General features: G+C 37.5%; 1 protein-coding gene across 2 annotated transcripts in view; it reads right to left on the reverse strand.

The window, feature by feature from the left end:
- Nucleotides 1-8,105: 8,105 nt before the first annotated feature.
- The window catches only part of HELLS (helicase, lymphoid specific), a 53,745-nt gene continuing 38,239 nt past the window's right edge, over nt 8,106-23,611 (reverse strand). For both annotated transcript variants that reach the window (XM_023226279.1, XM_023226280.1), the window contains 10 exons: nt 20,433-20,594; nt 18,324-18,463; nt 18,098-18,236; nt 16,558-16,641; nt 16,358-16,477; nt 15,252-15,368; nt 13,802-13,961; nt 12,686-12,782; nt 12,531-12,607; nt 8,106-8,665 (listed from right to left, as the gene is read on the reverse strand). In XM_023226279.1, coding sequence (XP_023082047.1) covers nt 8,571-8,665; nt 12,531-12,607; nt 12,686-12,782; nt 13,802-13,961; nt 15,252-15,368; nt 16,358-16,477; nt 16,558-16,641; nt 18,098-18,236; nt 18,324-18,463; nt 20,433-20,594 — 1,191 coding nt within the window. In that variant the 3' untranslated portion in view covers nt 8,106-8,570. The remainder of the gene's footprint in view (nt 8,666-12,530; nt 12,608-12,685; nt 12,783-13,801; nt 13,962-15,251; nt 15,369-16,357; nt 16,478-16,557; nt 16,642-18,097; nt 18,237-18,323; nt 18,464-20,432; nt 20,595-23,611) is intronic.

Genomic DNA, 23,611 nt, shown 5'->3' on the forward strand with positions numbered 1-23,611 from the left:
TCAGAACTCAATTTTCCAATCTTGTACCCCAAGAAAAGATTAAACCTGTCTCATGCTAAGCAGTGTAATATTCCAGTACAGCTTCTCCTGTGCCCTAGTGCTAGTACGAAGAGACATTAATGAAAAATGTAGAAACAAGTATGAGTACAACATGAACAGGACAAAGCAAAGTTTCTTGCCACCCCATGCTCCCAAATGTGCCTGTGTCTGATTCTCAGCACTAACTATTCACGTGAGACATCTCAACTTGATAAAATATTAAAATGGATTTTTTTCTCATACCATTCAAAAACCCAGACAGAATAATTTTAGTGTTCAGTGGCACTCTCAAATCCTAACTCAAGTCTAGTAATAAATAGTAGAGACTTAAGAGAGGCAAGATATACATGTAACTGATCTGATCTCACCAGGGATTCTCTTAACACGTATTTCATCTATAGTAAGAGAAATCGTCTTATTAACATTCCCCAAACTTCATTATTTAACACACCTATCATAGTTTTTGCTATGCAGAACTAATCCATAGTAATACGGATTACTAAAGTGATTCACCATGGGATGGGGTTATTAACTAAGAGGGCAAACAGAAGCTTATGAAATGCTAATGTGAACGGTAAAGAGGTGGATATATGCTGGGCGCAGTGGCTCATGCCTGTGATCCCAGCACTTTGGAAGGCTGAGGTGGGTGGATCACCTGAGGTCAGGAGTTAGAGACCAGCCTGATCAACATGGAGAAACCTTGTCCTAACTAAATACAAAATTCGTCGGGCGTGGTGGCACATGCCAGTAATCCCACCTACTCAGAAGACAAGGCAGGAAAATCGCTTGAACCTGTGAGGTGGAGGTTGCAGTGAGCCAAGATCACACCATTGCACTCCAGCCTGGGCAACAAGAGAGAAACTCCATCTCAAAAAAAAGAAAAAAAAAAAGGTGGATACAGACAGTGTAAATCAAACAAGCACTGACAAGATTTTTGTATTGTACTGAAAGAAAACTGTGGGCTGGGTGTGGTAGCTTATGCAATTGGGAGGCCAAAAGTTGGAGCCGCCTGAACAACAGTTTGTGCAAGTTTAAAAAAAAAAAACCTAAGCTCTACAAAAAATTTTAAAAATTAGCCAGGTACTGGCCACATTTGCAGTCCTAGCTGCTCAGGAGGCTCAGTGGGAGGATCCCTCGAGCCCGGGAGTTGGAGACTGCAGTGAATTACAATCACACTACTGCCTGGATGACAGCGAGAAGTTGTCTCACAAAAAAAGAAAAAGAAAAAAACACTAAAAAACTGCCATATTTGTGTTATGACTATACTATTTTACAAATAACATTTCTTTTTAAACTGAAAACAGAAATGAAAGAGACCTTTCTTTTTTTTTGAGACGGAGTCTTGCTCTGCCACCCAGGCTGGAGTGCAGTGGCCGGATCTCAGCTCACTGCAAGCTCCGCCTCCCGCGTTTACGCCATTCTCCTGGTTCAGCCTCCCGAGTAGTTGGGACTACAGGCGCCCGCCATCACGCCCGGCTAGTTTTTTGTATTTTTTAGTAGAGACGGGGTTTCACCGTGTTAGCCAGGATGGTCTCGATCTCCTTGTGATCCGCCCGCCTCAGCCTCCCAAAGTGCTGGGATTACAGGCTTGAGCCACCGCGCCCGGCCGAGACCTTTCTTTGACCACTTTAATTGTATGAGTTGTGGGAGAGAGTATTCAGCATGAAGAGAATCCATCATATATTATTTTTTAAATGTCCTAAAATACCTTAGAGATGAGCAATAGTTCACATGCTACTCTTTTAGGGTGCTGTAAGAAAGACAGTGAAGGATATAGAGGAATTTAAAGTGCTAAGACTCAAGAAGACATAAAAAAATCCAGTGACATGCTTGCAGGGCCAATCTATAGATTCATTAGCCTAAGGATACCTAGGATTTCTAAAAAGGACAACAGGAAAAATTATGAACAAGTTAATTCCGTCTTTAGACCTCGTTTATCCTCAAACTGGAACCTGTGGACATAAGCTCAGGAATAAGTTTTAAGAATATATTTCAACCAAATGTAAATAAATTTATAAACATATTCTAGACTAATTTAAATAGAAATTCAGAACGAAATAATTCTTTGAAATAAAGACTACAGAACTTCAAACTATCAGAAGCACTTAATGTTCTTAATGTTAAAATTAGGGCTTTGTAGGCTTCTTATAAAATCTTACCTCAGGCCACACACAGTGGCTCACGTCTATAATCACAGCACTATGGGAGGCAGAGTCGGGCGGATCACCTGAGATCAGGAGTTCGGGACCAGCCAGGCCAAGATGGCAAAACCCTGTCTCTACTAAAAATACAAAAATCAGTCAGGTGTGGTGGCAAACACCTGTAATCCCAACTACCCAGGAGGCTGAGGCAGGAGAATCGCTGGACCCCTCTGGGAGGCGGAGGCTGCAGTGAGCCGAGATCGCGCCACTACACTCTAGCCTGGGCGACAGAGCAAGACTCTATCTCAAAAAAACAAAAACACAAAAACTTACCTCAAATTGCTAAGACTAAAAAAATCATATACAATTGCTAAGACATTGATGAAAGATTTCATCACACGTTTGCTTGGAAATGTTCAAGTACCACCTTCACCATACCACTTAACACCTTCAAAATATGGAATAGTGACTCATTAAAGAAATAAAGCTAAAAAGTACTTTTTATACTTTGATCAGGTTCTGAAAGACAAGGCCTGGTTTAAGAATAACTTTTCATGTAAGACAAGAGAGGGAGTATTTGTTTCTGTATCATGAAATGAGTCCATCTATTCCTTCCCCTCTGTCCCTTACTAAAATCTGGAAACTAAAATGACTGTAAAAAATGAAACAGGTGTTAAATACCCCCAGACAATAAAATAGAAGCAATGCAAAGTAAGATTTTGGGAACTGAAAAATAAATGTATCAGTGTTAATTGACTCAATAGACGAGAAATGAAAGTCTCAGTGTTAGATAGAGGTTTTCACTAAAAAACACTGGCCCCATACCTCCCTGTGAAGTGATTACCACTCCCCCTCACAATGGAAGAAATGTCATGATTAACTCCCTGAAAAGGGTGAATCAGAGGATGTCTGGAATAGGGGAATCCAGATATAAACAGGGTACAGTATTTTACTGAAAACTGAGGAAGTCTACATTTTGAATAGTAAACTCTAATATACTGTCCCTCCTCCTCACCCCAAAAGAAAACTGGCAAAGTACATATACTCACACAGGACAAGTGATTAGAGAATTTCTCTCAGATATATATGTACATAATCTCTCTCATATACATATACTGATAATTCGGTGACCCTCAAATAAATGGTCTAGTGAATTCACACTGGAGTAAAATCCACCTGTTGAGAACCCTCATGCATGGAGCTTAGAGAGATTTCTTCTAGTTCTTAAATTTGAGGAACAGTAAATGATCCCAAGGCATTTGAAGAAGCATCAAAATAAAAGACAGACTAAAAAAAGGGAAGAATCATTTAATGAAACAGACTACGCAGACGGGGGAAAGAAAGTTTGCTACAAGTTCTAGGCAGAAGCGCTAGTGGTGGTGGCTCATACATATAATACCAATGCTTTGGGAAGCAAACATATAGGAATTCAAAAACAGCCGGGGCAACATAGCAAGACCCTGTCTCTACAAATTTTTTTTTAATTATCTGGGCATAGTGGCACATGCCTGTAGCCCCAGATATTCTGAAAGCTGAGGTGGGAAGATGGCTTGAGCCCAGAAATTCAAGAATGTAGTAAGCTATGATTGCACCACTGCTCTCCAACCTGGACAACAGCAAGACCATGTCTCATGAAAAAAAAAAAAAAAAAAGAAAGAAAGAAAAAAAAGTCATAGGCAGAGAAGAGACCACACATTCAAAAGACAAAAGCCTCCAAGAAGTCATTCTAAAAAATTCCCATGAATTAAAAGACAGATTTTCAGACTGAGTTTTTTCAAGAGTAAAACAAAACAAAAATAAGATACACAACTTAAAGATGGGCATGGTGTCACATGCCTGTAGTCCACATAACTCTAGTCACTGAGAAGGAAAGATAACTTGACACCAGGAATTCAAATCAAGTCTGTGCAACATAGCAGAAGTCTCTTTAAAAAAAAGAAAAAAAGAAAAGATCCATATCAAGGACACACATTATTAATTTAGAATACAAAAGACAAACATTAGGAGCTCACATTAACAAAAGGCAGATTCCCCCAACATTCAACAGACTGGAAATCAAAGTGGCATTAGGGGGCATTCAGGGGCCAGGTGCAGGAGCTCACACCTGTAATCCCAGCCCTTTAGGAGGCCAAGCAGTGGGGAATTTCTTGAGCCCAGGAGTTCAGGACCAGCCTGGGCAAAATGGCGAGACCCTGTTTCTACAGAAAAATTAAAAACTTAGCAGGGAATGTGGTGCATGGCTATGGTCCAAACTAAACTGGTGGCTAAGGCTGGAGGATCACTTGAGCCTGAGAGGTCAAGGCTGCAGTGAGCTGTGTTCAGGCCTGGGTGACAGAATGAGACCCTGTCTCCAAAAAAAAAAAAAAAAAAAAGTATCATTAATTTTCTCTCCCACAACACTGGAAGTTCTGAGACAACACAGTAACTTTCAAAATTCTGAGAAGACAATAATTCCTAATCTAAATTCTCAAACCAAAAGTACTATCCATTAAATGTAGGAATTCAACAAAAATACAGCAAGATTTTCTCTGAGTTCTCAAAAAATTCATTTCTCTTGAATCCTTTTCTCAGGAAAACACAAGACAACACAATCCATCAAAATGAGGGAGTAAACCAAGGAGGAAAAAAAGTGAGATCCAGCCAGGAGCAGTGGTTAACACCACTGGATCTAATACCAGCACTTTGGGAGGCCGAGGATGGTGGATCACCTGAGGTCAGGAGTTCGAGACCAGCCTGGACAACATGGTGAAACCGTCTCTACTAAAAATACAAAAATTAGCTGGGCATGGTGGCGGGCACTTGCAATTCCAGCTACTCAGGAGGCTGAGGCAGGAGAATAGCCTAAACCCGGGAGGCAGAGGTTGCAGTGAGCCGAGATCAAGCCATTGCACTCCAGCCTGGGCAACAAGAGTGCAACTCCGTCTTAAAGGAAAAAAAAAGAAAAAAAAGTGAGACGCAGTAAACAGTAGTTCCAAAACATGAAACAGCCAACAGGAATACCCAATAGGATGGTAAACGAAGGTCGCAAATGGAATCAGTTCTACAGTCCAAACTAGAAGAATGTTCCAGGGAGTAGAGATGATGGGATATATTTGAAGGGGGAGGTTTATTACTGAATCATGAGATCTGTTTTAATATACTGAGAGGTTTACACTTCCAGAGAAATTAGATATAAATTACTGATAGGTAAAAGAAAAGTAAGTATTAACTTCAAGGAGGAAAAAAAAAGCTGCACAAGAATGAAAAAATCATAGCATATTCCATGGCTTATCGAAAGCTTTAATAATACTTACAGAGCCATAATAAAACTATTGAATCAATCAAAAATTATTATATAACTACACTAAAAAGATGTAAGGAATCATTATTTCATGTTGAAGTGGTGAGAGGTGGTAGGAATGTAGGCTTTTCAAGAAGGTATTTCTAAGAATTTTTAAGCATTTGCTCTTAAATATGAGGAACAGTAAATGATCCCAAGGCATCTAAAGAAGACACATCAAAACAAAACACCAAACTAAGGGAAGAATCAAATGAAACAGACTATGCGGGGTACGGGAGGTGGGAGAGGGGGACAGGATGACATTTATAGAAAGTAGGATGGGTGCAGTGGCTCACGCCTGTAATCCCTGCACTTAGTCCGAGGCAGATGGATCACTTGAGGTGAGGAGTTCGAGACCAGCCTGGCCAACATGGTGAAACCACATTTCTACTAAAAATAAGAAAATTAGCCAGGCGTGGTGGCGCACACCTCTAGTCCCAGTTACTCGGTAGGCCGAGGCATGAAAATCACTTGAATCCGGGGGGCAGTGAGCCATGTTGCAATCCATGTTGCAATCCATGTTGCAGTGAGCCAAGATCACACCACTGTACTCCAGCCCAGGTGACGAACTGAGATTCTATTTAAAAAAAAAAGGCTGGATGCGGTGGCTCATGCCTATAATCCCGGCACGTTGGGAGGCCAAGGTGGGCAGATCATAAGGTCAGGAGTTTGAGACCAGCCTGACCAACACGGTGAAACCTAGTCTCTACTAAAAATATAAAAATCAGCCAGGCATGGTGGCATGCGCCTATAACCCCAGCTACTCAGGAGGCTGAGGCAGGACGATCGCTTGAACCCAGGACACAGAAGTTGCAGTGAGCCGAGACTACACCACTGCACTCCAGCCTGGGCAACAGAGCAAGACTCAAAACAAGGGAAAAAAAAAGAGAAAGTATAGACAACGAGATTTCCTTTAGAATCCGATGTGAAATGTGAAGTGTGAGGGAAGAAAGAGAAGACAAGATTTTTGGTTTAAACAACTGGAAGAATAAAGTTGTCATTTACTGAACTAAGGAAAATGCAAAAGAAGCAAATTCGGAGTAAACAATATGAAAAGTACAGATATAGTTATCAAGCACCTAGTAAACAGTTGGATATGTGAATCTGGAATTCAGGAGAAAGGTTCTGGCTGGAGATATAAATTTGAGTCATCAGCACAGCTCCTATTAAAGAAATGAAGACCATCAAGGGAATTCCAAACTAGGCTTAGGATATTCCAATATTTAGAGGACAGAAAAGGAAACAGCAAAGGAAACTGAGAAAAGAGTCAGAGAAATAGGAAGAAAAAGCAGGCAAATATGTTTTCTAGGAGCCAAATAAAGTAAGTGTTTTAATGGAGAAGAGTCAACAACTGTATGAAACGCTGCTAATAGATAAGTAAAATGAATTCACTGACATCAGGAGACCTTAAAAAAAAACGGCTCCGATGGAAATGAATACCTGATTGGAATTGGTTCAGAAAAAAAACAGAACAAACTAAAAACAATGAATACAGGCAAGGAGTTTTGCGATAATAGAATTCTTTTTCAAGGAGTTTTGCTATGAAAGAAATGAGACATTGCAATTGGCTCAAGCTAGGACAAACAATATATCCATAGTATATAATAAAGGACAGGTGGGCACAGATGCTAGGTTTACAGATGCAATGGTGACAACTTTTAAAGATTCTTTTCTGATTGTGTCTATTTTCTCAGAGCAATAGGGAGAAAAGTGACAGGTAGAAGATATGAGACATGCAATGACAGAGTAAAACTATGAAATCAGTCATTTAGGACAATGTAACAGAAAAGACTGGGTCACTAAGGACAAGATCACGAGTTTCAAGCAAGCCTAGGTCAGCATGCTTATGTGATGGGTTAACATTTTCACTTACAAAACAAATAAACCTGCTCTATAGTCTTTTATTTAACCAAATGTTCTATCTGAAGTTTTTCTTCACCACCAAAGAACTTATTCATATAACCAAAACTTTCCACCTGTAACCCAAACTACTGAAATAAAAATTTTAAAGAAAAAAGACCTGTGCAAACAGGACACAGGAAAAAAAAATTTAAGTTTTTCTTAAGTGACAGTTTCATTATCCTAAACAGATCATCTGATCTACATTTGAATATGGATGGCAACAGCAATATTTTTCCATGAAATAAACACCAGCACAGAAATGTATGGCTCATGGAGTACGTCCCCTCTCCAGGGTACATTCAGGATTTCTCTTCCTCACTGCCTGATATCCTTTCACACAGGGTCTAAATTGTACCCCTTTTGGCCTTTATGCTGTTCTATTACGGATTTTGCATTACTTACATACTCCTAAGGCCTGTTCTCTTCTATTTGGTTCTAGTTAACCACTATAAATTTTCAGGATCTGTCTTGTTTTGCATGATATACTACCATTTCCAATTTCTAGTCATTTGTCAACTCCCTAAAGTTTCATTCAGAAACTTCTCTTGTGCTAACAGAACGTCCACTTGAAATCTTTTATATGACACACTCCTATAGTACTAGTGAATGAAACCAAGAAAACAAAATAATCAAATCCTACCGACAGTCAAGTCTTTTGCTATTATTGCACATAAGCTATTCCTGAAAAAATAATTTAATGAGATCATCTTATAAGGAACATTTATTTGGTAAACTATCTCACAGAAATAGACTCTAAAATCAAACAATTTCTTAAACAAGAGAGCATAATCCCAATCTCTCCCCATGAAAAGCCTACTTCATAACTGAAGTACCCATGAACTGCATTACTAGAAGAAAGGAGGGAAAAAGACATTTACTAAACTTCCACAGGAAGACTGTATAAATCTGGAAGTAGTGAAGTACACATCAGCCTATATCCAAGAATACTACTCAGTCTCAAAAATTAACTGAAAATCTAAACTTAATATGGGTACTCCTTTGTTCTTGGTAAGGCTCAGAAAATTACCATCTATTTAAGTACGCATGGTACTAGTCACATGTCAACTGATATAATAAAAAAAGTGAAGTGGACAATCAGTATGCCAAACCCAATACAGGGAAATCACTAGACATAAACATAAACTTAAAATCTATTTTTGAGCTCCAGTTTAAAACAAACATTCAGGACTGGAATCTTCAGAATTTTCTAGTATCTTGAAAATCCCCATCTTCTCTTTAATTGGTCCTGAAGCATTCATTTGATCTAAGGGAAAAATATTAAAACAGGTACATTTTAGAAGTAGAAGAAGAAGAAATCGTAAAAGAAACATCCAATATAACGTTATGGGAAGTGAGTCATCTGTCCAAAATTACAAAACTCACAGTAATATAGGGCACTCTCTTCCTTAATCACCAAGATTTAATAGCAGTGAAAGCAAAAGGGTATCCTATTCTTAATACGACAACTACAATCAGCCTCTTGGGAGCATACAATCTAAAGCATCAGTTTGCTAGTCAAAATCTCTTTTGCTGAATTTAAGGTAAGATAAACATGTTAAAGAGCAATAAACAACATCAATTTGAATCATGCTTTCAGAAATGTTTTAAAAAGAGGCCCATTCATGGTTCATTTAAAAGCTGAAAACACAGCATGAAAAGCTTACCTTGAGAAACATTTTGAATCAATGACAATATGAAGTCTCCTAAATTTTTATCAACATTACAGCTGTGAAATGAAATCTCTGATTTTAATTTGTATTACTGAGTTCTAATCATCCTTGTAGGTTCATTAGACATTTCTTTCTCTCTTTGTAACAGCCTGCTCTTATATTATCCATTTTTATTATCAACTTTTATTTACTTGCATATCCTAAACACTTCTTGTTATATGTTGCAAATATTATTTGTAGCTTGTCTCTTATCTCTTTATGGTGGCATCTGTTTTATAGTAGTCTTTCCTATTAATGTAATTAAAATCTATGGAACCTATCATATAATTTGTGATTCCTGTATTATAAAGAATTATTTTCTAATTCTAAAATCATAAATATATTTTCCTTTTTGGTTAAAATTCTATCTTAAATATTTAGGTTTTGAGCACATGGATTGCTCAATCTGAAGTTTGTAAGTGCACTGTGAGGTGAGGAGAATCTAAGTTAATTTTTCCCCTATTAATTACTATTTCCCCAGATCATCTATTGATTAATAGGAATTTCCTATGAGTGGTTTGAAATTCCATTTGACATTTACTAGCTTTTCACGAAAGTTGTCTTTCTAGATTCACCATATTGTACTTCTAGCCAATGTATCATCATCACACCATGTGCTAATTCTACCATCTGATTATTATGACTTTTTAATTTTTAATAAGACTTTATACCCGGTATAGAATACCTTGTTTTTCAAAACTGTCTTGGTTCTGGCCCTTTAGTACTCTTTCATATAAATTTTAACAACAGTCTGTCTTACAAAAAGTCATTCTGGGATTTTTTTTTTTTTTTTTTAAGAGACGGAGTCTCGCTCTGTCACCCAGGCTAGAGTGCAGTGGCACAATCTCCATTCACTGCAAACTCCACCTCCCAGGTTCTAGCAATTCTCCTGCCTCAGCCTTCTGAGTAGCTGGGATTACAGGCACATGCCTCCATGCCCGGCTAATTTTTTCTATTTTAGTAGAGACAGGGATTCACCATGTTGCCCAGGCTGGTCTCGAACTCCTGAGCTCAGGCGATCCACCTGCCTCAGCCTCCCAAAGTGCTAGGATTACAGGCGTGAGCCACCGCACCCAGTCGTCATTCTAGGGTTTTAATTAGAAGAAAAATTCAAGAATATAAGTTAGTTTTGGGGAACACTGACTTATACTTTGTAGTAACCATTCATATCCACAAATACAGCTAAATCTGTATGTTTACTCAGTTTTTCTATTAATGTCTTTCAATGTTGCATAATTCTGTCCCTACATAAACGTGTTAAAAACTGTTTAACTTTAATTGTAGGCATGGTAGCTTTGTAGCTGTTGTAAAAACCCTCATTATTAAACAATTACTGCTGTTACATATATTATTAATAAGCAATCTTCTTAAATTCTGTTTTAAAAAATTCTGGATTCCCTTGGACTTCCAATGAAGATAATCAAACCAGAAAACTTGCAAATAAAAGCAATTTCGATAATGCCAGCACTTTAGGAGGCCGAGGGAGACAGATCACTGGAGCCCAGGAGTGTGAGACCATCTTGAGCAACATGGCAAACCCGTCTCTACAAAATACACACAACAGAATTAGCAGGGCGTAGTAATCACACCTGCAGTACCATTAACTCTGAAGGCTGAGGTGTAGGGATTGACTGCTCCCAGCAGGTTAAAGCTGCAGTAAGCCATGATCACATCACTGAACTCCAGCCTCTGTGGCAGAACGAGACCTTGTCTCAAACCAAAAAAAATTATGAAGATGATTACGATGTTATGGCAAGTTGGTTTTTGGTATCTAATTAGGTGATCATCTAGTTCTCCATTATTTAATTAATATGGATTGTATTAATATTATGAGATGTTAAACAGTCCTTATATAACTCATATAATGTTGTTTTTTAATATATTTAAGATTTGACCATAATGCTGTATTTCTCATATTTCTCCCTAAACCATTTCAAAGTTAAAATTCAAATAAACATGCAAATAATCCAGAATATCTAAAATGATCTTAAAAAAGAACAAAACCAGATAAAGTACACTTCCCATAAAGCTACCTTAATTAAATCAGTGCAATATTGGCATAGGAATAACCACAGAGACCAATGGAACAGAACTGAGAATACAGAAGTAAAACCTTATATTTATGATCAAATGATTTTCATCAAGGATGACAACGCAATCCAACAAAAAAAGGAACAACTTCTAACAAATGGATATTGACATGCAAAAAGATGAAAATTCACTGAAAATAGACCTAATGTAAGAGCAAAAACTATAAAACTATTAAAAGAAAATATCAACACCTTGAATTAAGAAAAGAGTAATTAGACATGACACAAAAATCATAAGTGACAGAAAAAATTTGTTAAAACTGGAATTCATCAAAATATAAAAGTTTTGCTCTTCAGAAGATACTAAGCAAGAAAATGAAGAGAAAGGCCACAGAGAATAAGAAAATGTTTTGTTTTCAAAATAATCCATGGTCATCACTGTAGGTGTCAGATCATAAGGTGGTATTCTAAAAACTGATGGAAAAAAGAAGCAATATACCCTGCCTATTTTCTATCTCAGGAAAACTGTAAGGGAAAGTTCTTAAATAACCCAGCTAATAAAAGAATGACAGAACAAGAAAATCATCACTTTGCAATCATTAAGTTAATAATGGTTCTAATCAACCATTTTTAAAGGATACTAAAAATCATGTTAGGCTAGGCGCAGTGGCTCACGTCTGTAATCCCAGTGCTTTGGGAAGTTGAGGTGGGCAGATCACCTGAGGTCAGGAGTTCAAGACCAGCCTGGTCAACATGGCGAAACCCTGTCTCTACTAAAAATACAAAAATTAGCCAGGCGTGGTGGCAGGCGACTGTAATACTAGCTACTGGGGAGGCTGAGGCAGGAGAATTGCTAGAACCCAGGAGGCTGAGGTTGCAGTGAGCTGAGATTGTGTCAGTGCACTCCAGCCTGGGCGACAGAGTAAGATTCTGTCTCCAAAAATAAACTGAACTGAACTAAACTAAACTAAACTAAACCATCATATTAAATAAAGGATGAAGGCTGACAAGACATTTTGTAATATTATCTTGATTAATCTTAGCTCACTGGAAATAAGAAACCCAGACATGATGTGCCTCCTGGTATGATGAAAAATACGAAAACAAAGCACTGGTATTCTTAACTAAGACAGGAACTTGAATATATTTACAAAAGTTTTATTTACCAGTTTACAGAAAATATCTGAATTACGGAAAAAGTTAAAGATAATGACATTTATGGGCAAAATGTCATTATGTCTGAGATTTGATTTTAATACTCTGAGAAGAAAAATGACAATAAAACAAGATTAGATATGTGTGGCTGAATGAATTGTAAAAGGGGTTCATTATATTATGCTAATTGTGTGTATGTTTCGAAGCTTCCATTAAGAAAAAGCATGATACTTACCAATAAGATCACTTCGATCTAACAACAACTCTAGATCTTTATCACTAATGACCTTCTCTCTTGATCCTTTTATTTCCCTATAGAGAACAAAATATTCAAGTATATGTGAATAATTCAAAGCTACAAATTAAATCTTTCTAAAATTAAAAACTCACCTTTCATAATCTCTAGATTTTAATAATTCCATTAATTCCTTAGGATCTAAGAAATTCTTAGACAGATTTAATCCAGACTGACCACCTTTGAAATGATCTAAAAAAAATGAGAAATTAAAAACATTAAAATTCCTTTTAAAACTACAACACAACATATTACAAACCAATCACAATGGCTTGTATTAAGGATGGCAAAAAACAAGTGTTGATAAAGAATAAAAGCAAATAAAACTCTCAGGCTTCGCTGGTAGGAGTGGAAGATGGTACATCCACTTTGGAAAAGGTTGGTAGTTTCCAGTAGTTAAATATGCACCCTCCCTAAGATGAAGGACCAAAAAATGCATATGTCCACAAAGACTTGTACAGGACCAGCTTATTCATAATAACCAGAATCTAGAAACAATTTAAATGTCGACCAACAAGAGAATGGAAAAAACAAACTATTCACCAATTTAAAAAAAAATTCTACTAAAAACAACACAGATGACTCTGAAAAAATATATTCAATGAAACAGCTAAACAAAGACAAGACTCAACAATGTGAAAAAAATCAGAATACTGGTTGCTTCCTAGTGATGTTAAGGGGAGCGTAGGAATTACAGGAAAGGGTGAACAAAGAAAATTTCTTGGATGATGAAAATGCTACCCTGATCTGGATGACAGTTACGTATGAGTACATACATCTGGTCAAACTTCATTAACCTGTACATTTAATATCTGTGCATTTTGCTTTATGTATGTAATAACTCAACTGAAAAATGTCAGCATTAAAAAAATCCCCTCAAAATTTTCTACAAAATTAATCTACTAAAAAACTGACAATAAGGCTGAGCAAAGTGGCTCACATCTATAACCCCAACACTTGGAGAGGCTGAGGCAGGATGAACACTTGAGTCCAGGTGTTCAAGAACAACCTTGGTAAAAAAGTTAAACGGTGTCTTAAACGGACCTCGTGATGCACCCACCTCGGCATCCCAAAGTGCTGGGATTACAGGTGTGAGACACAGCACCCAGCCCAGGCTGTAACATTTCATAAAGAATATAAAAACAATTACAAAAATCCACAACACATAATGCACAATTTAAACAATAAAGCACTACGTAAGTGTTACTTACTTTTATGGATGATCAGCTTTTCCAGTTTCCTTTTAGCAGCTGCTCTTTCCACAATTTTCTGATCAACAGTATTTGCTGTAACCAGGCGATAAACAACAACTGGCTTTGTCTGACCAATTCTATGGCATCTATCCTGGGCCTGAAGATCCGACTGGGGGTTCTTAAAGTTAAAAAGAAAAATAACATTTAACGGTATTAGCTTAAAATTAACGTAAACTCATGTGGATAAACTCAACATGAATAATGTAGTCACGAACTTTTAAACAGTGGTGTCTTAATTTAAACTTCCAGAGTGGCTTCATAGATAAAATTATCATTCCACAGATCCTTGGCAATATTAACAAAAAAGTTTAAATACCCCAAAGAAAACATTTCAGGATGGACACAATGACTCACTTCTGTAATCTCAGCATTTTGGGAGGACAAGGCAGGAGAATCATGTGAGGATAAAAGCTCAAGACCAGCCTAGGCAAAACAGTGAGGCGTGGTCTCACTAATTTCTACATTTTTTGTGGGCATGGTAGCATGTACTCATAGACCCAGCTACTCAAGAGGATGATGTGGGAGGATCACTTGAACCCAAAAGGTCAAGGCTACTGAGCCGTGATGGTGTCACTGCACTCAAGCCTGGGTGATAAAGTGAGACCCTGTCTCTAAAAACAAAAGTTAAAAAAAAAAAATTCAATTTTTACATGCAGAAAACTTTATGAAGAAATAACTCTTAGCTGAAAATGGGTATCTTTTCAAAATAGGTAAGTAAATTTGTAACATGTACAACTAAAAATTTAAAATTCAGAATGGCCAGGCGCAGTGGCTCATGCTAGTAATGCTGGTAATCCCAGCACTTTGGGAGGCTGAGGAGGGTGGATCACCTGACGTCAGTTCGGGACCAGCCTGGCCAACATGGTGAAACCCCATTTCTAATACAAAAATTAGCTGGGCATGGTGGCGGGAAACTGTTATCCCAACTACTTGGGAGGCTGAGGCAGGAGAATCACTTGAACCCGGGAGGGGCAGGCAGTGAGCCGAGTCCGCGCCATTGCACTCCAGCCTGGGCAACAAGAACAAAATTCCATCTCAAAAAAATTTAAAAATTCAGAATGCAGGCTGGGCGTGGTGGCTCAAGCCTATAATGACAGCACTTTGGGAGGCCGAGGTGGGCGGATCACCTGAGATAAGGACTCGAGACAAGTCTGGCCAACATGGCGAAACCCCGTCTCTACTAAAAACACAAAAAGCCTGGCATGGTGGTGCACACCTGTAGTCCCAGCTACTTGGTAGGCTGAGGCAAGAGAATCACTTGAACCCGGGAGGTGAAGGTCGCAGCGAGCCGAGATCATGCCACTGCACTCCAGCCTGGGCGACAGAGTGAGACTCCATTTCAAAAAAAAAAAAAAAAAATCTAAATGGAAATATAATCAGCATATTCCTTTCTGTACATCCAACTTACCCAATCACTATCATAAATGATAACTGTATCTGCTGCAGTCAGATTAATGCCCAGGCCACCAGCTCGTGTACTCACTAAGAAGATAAATACCTCTGGATCCACGTTGAAGCTGTGCATCTAAAAGCAAAAAGGATGTAAATACAACAGATTAAAAGAAATCTACCAACAAGACTGAAGGAGAAAAATGTTTTGTTACAACTATTAAAGAGTTAAACAAAGGAGGCCAAACAAATCATTCAAATCTATAAAACAATTATGTTAACAAAATCTGTGCTGTTACCTTTTATTATCCAAGCACCTATATTAAAGAGACCTTGATTTTGTTAAAAACCTTGTATCACAACAACGTTTAAATAAGAAAAGCTAGTATCAAAAAATGATGAAAAAATTGTAGTTGTTGTCTTTACACATGGGGTGACTAGGAGGATGAACTGACTAGAAGGGGGCACAGGAAACTTTCTGGGCTCATAGTAACATCTATATCTTAATAGGCATTAGGTATAAATTTACATACGCACTTGTCAGAAAGATTCAGCAAATGTATACATTATTTGCTTCAGTATGTGTAAATTTTACCCCAAAAGATAAAATATGCTGAAGTCATTACGGAAAAGGGTAGTATCATCTATAATTTATTTTAAAATGCACCAAAAAAAAAAAAAACAGGATTAAATGTTGAATGGATACAGCAATGCTGCTATTACAGGAAACGTGTTTTTAAAAAGGTATAGTCAAATGTTAGCAGCAGATTGTAGGCGGATTTACAGTTCCCTTTTTTTTTTCAACTTTGCCATACAGTTGATATTTTCATAATAGAAAGTTGAGAACAGGTCAAAAAGACAAAAAATTTCCTACTATTCCAATATTCTTACAGTGATGGTTAAGTAGGATATTATTAAGATTGTGCCAGAAGATATATATATTTGAGAATGAAAAATTAAGACTTCTTAATACTAAATCAAAATGTTTATTTCTGATAAAACCACAGGGTTTCTGGTCATTTCTATCTTTTTATCAATTTGTGGGTCTATTTAGAATATTACTTCAGAAATCAAGATAGGAATTATAAAAGAATCGTTTGGGATGTATGACATAAGTAGTCTTACGTTTTTTTCTCTCTCTGAGTAAGACATGGACCCATCAAGCCTGCTGAAGTTGAAATCTCTGAGATGGCAGTAATCCATCAAAATGTCCAACATGCTTGTCATTTGTGAAAAAAGCAGCACCTGAAATAAAACATCTTAATATTTATAACAATTAATAAAAAAATAATTGAACAATCCAAAATTCCAATCAAAAGTATCACCTTGTGACCTCTTTTTTTTAGTTCTGGCAGCATTCGATCCAAAATTAAGAATTTCCCAGAATTTGTTACCAATTCTTCATCGATCTTAAAAATGGGCAAAGAGAGAAAAAATTGAGAGAAAAATGTCATTTGCTTTGTTAAAACAAAAGCCATTTGGAAAGTTCAATTTTCAATGCCAAGTCACTTAAAAAACTTAAAAACTGACCTGTTATTCAATCTTTGTAAATCAGAAAATAGTTATTACTCAAAGACGTACTCTAGAATGTAAAACCAGCAACTTCACAAAAACAAAATAAAATACAAATATAACTTTGATCTAACCTCAACACTCCTCCCTCCAAGTCGTTGTGAAAGAGAACAATTATGTCAAACTTAATGGGTACATACTCAGGCTTATTCTTTATAATTGAGTTATTTCCAACTAAATGTATATGTAAACTATTGCTAGAATTCTTACCAGAAATTAGAGAAAATACAGGAGCTGATAAGTAATCCAAATACTGTGGATAAACTTTTTCACCTTCTGGTGAAATGACCTCATGAGAGAGCTACTTCCATTTGAGTGGGAAAGTTTTGTCTTCTTTCTTACTCTAATAGAGATGTAAAGCAGTGCACCTCTCAAATGGGGACAATTTTGCCCTCCACCTATCCCCAGGGTATATTTGGTGGTGGCAGCAAACTTTTTAGTTGTCATAACTGAGGAAAGTGAATACTATTGGCATCTAATGGGTAGAAGACAGGGATGCTGCTAAATGTCCTAAGTGCACAGAACATTACCTCCTAAGAAAGAATTATCTGGCCCAAAATGTCAATATTGCCGGAAGTGGAAAAGTCTATTGCAAACTACTTCGAAACAAGGGTTATTGAGGGTTACTAAGAATTTATTTATATTAATATTATGCTATCTTTCTATCAATTACAAGGAAACCAACTTCATTTATTTAATGTGAAAACCTCCAAATAAAAATTAGTTTTATTCTATGGTTATCTGTTGATCTTTAAGTAATGAGCAACCAGGTTGATTTTGATAAGCCACATATTAATAATAAAAGAAACAGTGAAAAGATGACCACTCTCTCTAAAATATAGCAAGTAAATATGCAGAGTACAAATCAATTACTAAATTTAAGAATTATTAGCTGTTCACATAAAACATGTAAATAAAAATATTAGTTGCACAGAGGCCAGGCATGGTAGTTCTTGCCTGTAATCCTAGCACTCTGGGAGGCTGAGGCAGGATTGCCTGAGAAACCAGGAGTTTGAGACCAGACTGAGAAACACAGCAAGACCCTGTCTCTATAAAAAATTTAAAAATAAAAAAAAACTAGTTGCTCATAGAAAGTGACCATTTCTCTAACCCTGAAAAGGTTCTCTGAAATTTCAGAGAGAAGATTGTCTTAGCTTACTGAAGGATTACAATCTTAATGACAAATAGCACCATACTTATTTTTAATAATTATAATCAAAACAAAGTAACATTTTCCACCAATATAAAAGTAATATAAATCAAAACAGTAAATTAGAATTAAATAGTATTCACCTTAAACTCTTGTGTAACAGGGTCTATAGGATACTCAATCAAATATGGATGATTGCAACATTTACGAAGAAGCATCATTATATTCTGCAGCTTCAGATTAACTTCAGATTCTACAGGGATATTCACTTCCACAACAGTTCTACCAAAACAAATAATGCATATATATGAGACACGCAAAAAATGGTCACAGTTTAAAGAATACTTAAATTCATTTTCAAATTCAAACCTTTCTCGGTCCACCTCTGGCTGTATCTGACTGATCAATTTTTCCAATTCGTTAGGGAAATCATCTATTTTGCTGTAATTTATTGATTTTCTAGTTCGTCGTTTTGGTCGACCAGTAGGGCTTAACTCAATTGTTTCTTTCTAAAAGGGAACGAATTAAAGGAAAGCCAGTTTATAAAGCTATATCCTTAGGTTCTAAATGTAAACAAAATAACGCATACTTTATGTACACAATGACAATCTATAGACAAATACAAATGTTGTAGGAAATTAGTTTAATTTTAACATGGACGACAATATCTGAAAGTAAGAGGAAGGCCTTCATATCTCAATAGGAAAAAATGAAGGGTGAATAAAACTACTTTGAACTTACACAAAAGGATTCAATACCTTAAAGATGAAATACGGCTCCAGAAATTTGCACTACCTAGGATATTTCTTCAGACTGGTTAACACTGCATGAAATTGCTCATTAACAGACAAGTAATGTAAATTCGTAAATAGCTAGACCTTTCCTTTAATTATAATTAATTATTAAAAAGGGAGAAGAGGCCAGGCTCGGTGGCTCACGCCTGTAATCCCAGAACTTTGGGAGGCCAACGCGGGTGAATCACCTGGGTCAGGAGATCGAGACCATCCTGGCTAACATGGTAAAATCCCATCTCTACTAAAAAAATAGAAAAAAATAGCCAGCCATAGTGGCGGGTCCTCAGCTACTCAGGAGGCTGAGGCAAGAGAATGGCGTGAACCTGGGAGGTGGAGCTTGCAGTGAGCCAAGATCGTGCCACTACACTCCAGCCTGGGCGACAGAGAGAGACTCTGTCTCAAAGAAAGGAAAAAAAAAAAGGGGGGAGAAGAGAGTCTAGTGGTTCTATTGTTTAAAAATGCATGACAATAAATATTTTGAAAAGAAAATCTATAGGTCTATAGTGGACAATAAAAAATCTGGACGGTTAAACAAAACTTAAGGGTCTCTTTGAGTTAAATGATAATAACATCCTACCTCTATCTCCTATAATATGGTAGGTGATAATAATCATCAAAGTGATTATTAATCCTTTTGGTTCTCAATAACCTTCAGTAAGGAAATTGTACAGGTTGAACATCCCTAACGGGAAAATAGAAATGCTCCAATAAGCATTTCCTTTGAGTGTCGTATCAGCACTCACAAAGTTTCACATTTTGGAGCAACTCAGATTCTGGATGCTGTATATTTGGAGATTAGTCTAGTTGCCAAATCCTTAGTACAGGGATTCTCAAATAACTGTGTGCTTGTTAAAAATGAATTTCCAAGTTCATCTCCAGAAAGCGTTAGAGTTAATCTGTATGGAAATCTAAAGTTTTACTTTATTTTATTTATTTTTTTTGAGACAGATTTTCGCTCTTCTTCCCCAGGCTGGAGTACAATGGCGCAATCTCGGCTCACCGCAACCTCCACCTCCCGAGTTCAAGCGATTGTCCTGCCTCTGCCTTCCTGAGTACCTGGGATTACAGGTACGCGCCACCACGCCCGGCTAATTTTGTGTTTTTAGTAGAGACAGGGTTTCTCCATGTTGGTCATGCTGTTCTCAAACTCCCGACCTCAGGTGATCTACCCGCATCGGCCTCCCAAAGTGCTGGCATTACAGGCATGAACCACTGTGCCAGGCCTAAATTTTTAGTAAGTATTTCAGATGACTGCAAAGCAATTAACACAAGGATTATCACTTACATTTTAGCAGGACTGCAGATACTAGGAAACAACTTTTGCCACTGGCCTTATGCCTTATACCCCAGATACAAATTCACCCACGTCCTGAAAATAAACAAGGGGCCATTAAAACTAGAATTTAGGCCAGGCACAATTGCTAACATCAATAATCCCAGCACTTTGGGAGGCCAAGGTGGGCGGACTGCTTAAGCCCAGGAGTCTGAGACCAACCTGGGAAACATGGCAAAAAGCCAGTCTCTACAAAAAAATTAGCCAGGTAGGTAAAGGCTGCAGTGAGCAGCAATTGTGCCACTGCACTCTAGCCTGGGTGACAGAGCAACATCTTGTCTCAAAAAAAAAGGGAAAAAAGAGAAATTTTATGTCAAGTTTCCTTTACAATACATTTCAAAACCACTATACCTCACTGGATCCAAACATGTTTGCAATTGTACGGTTCACAATGGCTGTATAAAAGATCTCCTGCTTCTTTGAAAGTGGAGCATAAACGACTACCTCTCGTTTAGGAGGAACTTCAAGAGCAACATCAGACTTCAGTCTTCTCAATAAGAAAGGTGTTAAAATCTAAAATTAAAACATGAACAGAAAAATGAGTATTAAACATTCTTATTTTTTCAAGGAATACTGTCCCCATATACTCCTTTACCTTATCTTTTGACTTCCTATATAAGTAATATCAAATCTCAAAAGGTGAAAATACCTTAAGATTTTCCCAGACCAGATCAAATGGTAAACTCACAGTATTTGTCCGCAGCATTTCAGAATTTACTTTTCTTTTAAAAATTGTAAGAATCTATCTCAAATAATTTTAAAAGTAAAAATATAAAGGTAGCATTTTTATTTCTTAGGGTTAAAGTTTCAGTTATAGCCCACAACTTTTAAAATGAGATTTTATCAGAACCATACAAAACGGGAAATAATACAAATGAATAAAAATTTTTAAAAATTTTTTTAAATAATGAGTACAAAAAGTAGAAATAATAAGACCTAGTACTTCGTAGCACAAAAAGGTGACTACAGTCAATAGTAATTTAACTTTTACATTTTAAAATATAAGGAAGAATATAACTGGAGGCCAGGTGCAGTGACTTATGCTTGTAATCTCAGCACTTTGGGAGGCCGAGGGAGGTGAATCACCTGGGTCAGGAGTTTGAGATCAGCCTGGTGAATATGGTAAAACCCCATCTCCACTAAAAATATAAAAATTAGCTGGGCTTGCTGGCGGGTGCCTATAATCCCAGCTGCTCAAGACGCTGAGGCAGGAGAAGTGTTTGAACCCAGGAGGCAGAGGTTGCAGTGAGCCAGGAATGTGCCACTGCACTCCAGCCTGGGTTGACAGAGCAAGACTCTGTCTCCACCAAAAAAAAAAAAAAGGTGTATAGCTGGATCATGTGTAACTAGATCATTAATCCAGGATAATTAAAATTAAAATTAAAAAAGGATAATAAACGCTTGAGGGAATGGATACCCCATTCTCCATGATATGATTATCATGCATTACATTTCTGTATCAATATCAAAACATATAGTTCATAAATATATACACCTATCATGTACCCAAAAAACTAAAAAATTTTAAAAAACTTAAATTTTTTAATAGAATGAGGTTTTAGACTCAGTAGAAAGCCAGCTGACCTAGTGATTCAGACATACGAGTTTCTTCTGTAAGTTCTAAAGTTTCAGGTTTAAAATTATTCTCTTTCATTAGCTGAGGTGGTTACAAATGATTATCACATTTACAAAGAGAACACAGAAGCAACAGACAATTATGCCATTATTAAAATATTTGGGTCATTAGAAGAGCACAAACACTTGTTCATCCTGGCTAACACGGTGAAACCCCATCTCCTACTAAAAATTAGAAAAAATTAACCAGGCGTGGTGGCGGGCGCCTGTAGTCCCAGCTACTTGGGAGGCTGAGGCAGGAGAACGGCGCGAACTCGGGAGGCGGAGCTTGCAGTGAGCTGAGATCACACCACTATACTCCCGCGTGGGCGACGAAGCGAGACTCTGTCTCAGAAAAATAAAAAAAATAAAACATGTCCACGTCTTTAAGAAAAACATGAAATAACGAGATATTTTTCTACCACATCCACTGACAAATATTATAGTTTGATGTTAACTGAAATGGCAAATATGTTGAAGAAGGGGCACACCATACCACTGAAATACATGTATAAAAAAAGTATTTATATATGTTTCTCCTAGTATACAAGCTTTCTAAGCGGACAGAAACAAGTAAGAGTTATACAAGACCCATCTACCAAAAATTAGCTGGACCTGGTGGCTTGCACCTTTGGTTCCAGCAACTCAGGAGGGTGAGGCAGGAGGATCACTTGAACCCAGGAGTACGAGTCGGAGGCTGCAGATACCAACCTAATGACCAACGATGGTACCACTACTCTCCTGCCTGGATGTCAGAGTCTCCCAAAAAAAAAAAAAAAAAAAAATCTGTTGGCTGGGTGCAGTGGCTCACACCTGTGATCCCAGAACTTTGGGAGTCTGAGGCGGGCAGATCACTTGAGGTCAGGAGTTTGAGACCAGCCTGGCCAACATGGTGAAACCTCGTCTCCAGTAAAAATACAAAAAAATTAGCCAGGTGTGGTGGCACACACCTGTAATCCCAGCTACTCAGGAGGGTGAGGCAGGAAAAATCACTTGAACCTGGGAGGCAGAGGTTGCAGTGAGCCAACGTCGCGCCACTGCACTCCAGGCCTGGGCAACAGAGTGAAACTCTGTCTCAAAAAAAAAAAAATCTATTAGTTATACTTTGGAGATAAGAAAGTAAGTGCAGAAGGAAAACAGTTTCGCTTTTTATTTTTTATTTTCTAAATTTTTATAATATTTAAAAATATCTTACCGTGTACACACAATTTTAAAATAAAAAATTTTAAATAAATAATTTGTAAAAGTTATACTGCTTTTGGCCTTCCATGTGGGGCGGAAATAGAAAAGTAGCAAGCTTAGAGAACTTTAAATGGAAAGTAAAAAAAAATTTTTTTACTATGCAATGTTTATGCAAACTATTACCAGACTATTGACAGAGATAGTAAACACATTACCAGTGTTGGTATCTACAGACACCAATCCAAAAACAAATATGCCCACAGGCAAATCAAGAAAAATATGTAAATGTTTCATAAACATGTTAAAACACTTCCGGCCAGGCGCAGTGGCTCATGCTTGTAATCCCAGCACTTTGGGAGGCCGAGGCAGGTGGATCACAAAGTTAGGAGATGGAGACCATCCTGGCTAACACGGTGAAACCCCGTCTCTATGCAAACATTGCATTAAAAAAAGAAAAGACACTTTGGGAGGCCGAGACGGGCGGATCACGAGGTCAGGAGATCGAGACCATCCTGGCTAACACGGTAAAGCCCCGTCTCTACTAAAAAATACAAAAAAAAACTAGCCGGGCGAGGTGGCGGGCGCCTGTAGTCCCAGCTACTCGGGAGGCTGAGGCAGGAGAATGGCATAAACCCAGGAGGCAGAGCTTGCAGTGAGCTGAGATCCAGCCACTGCACTCCAGCCTGGGCAACAGAGCGAGACTCCGTCTCAAAAAAAAAAAAAAAAAAAAAAAA

This window comes from Piliocolobus tephrosceles, chromosome 9 (assembly GCF_002776525.5).
Source record: "Piliocolobus tephrosceles isolate RC106 chromosome 9, ASM277652v3, whole genome shotgun sequence".
Taxonomy (NCBI): domain Eukaryota; kingdom Metazoa; phylum Chordata; class Mammalia; order Primates; family Cercopithecidae; genus Piliocolobus; species Piliocolobus tephrosceles.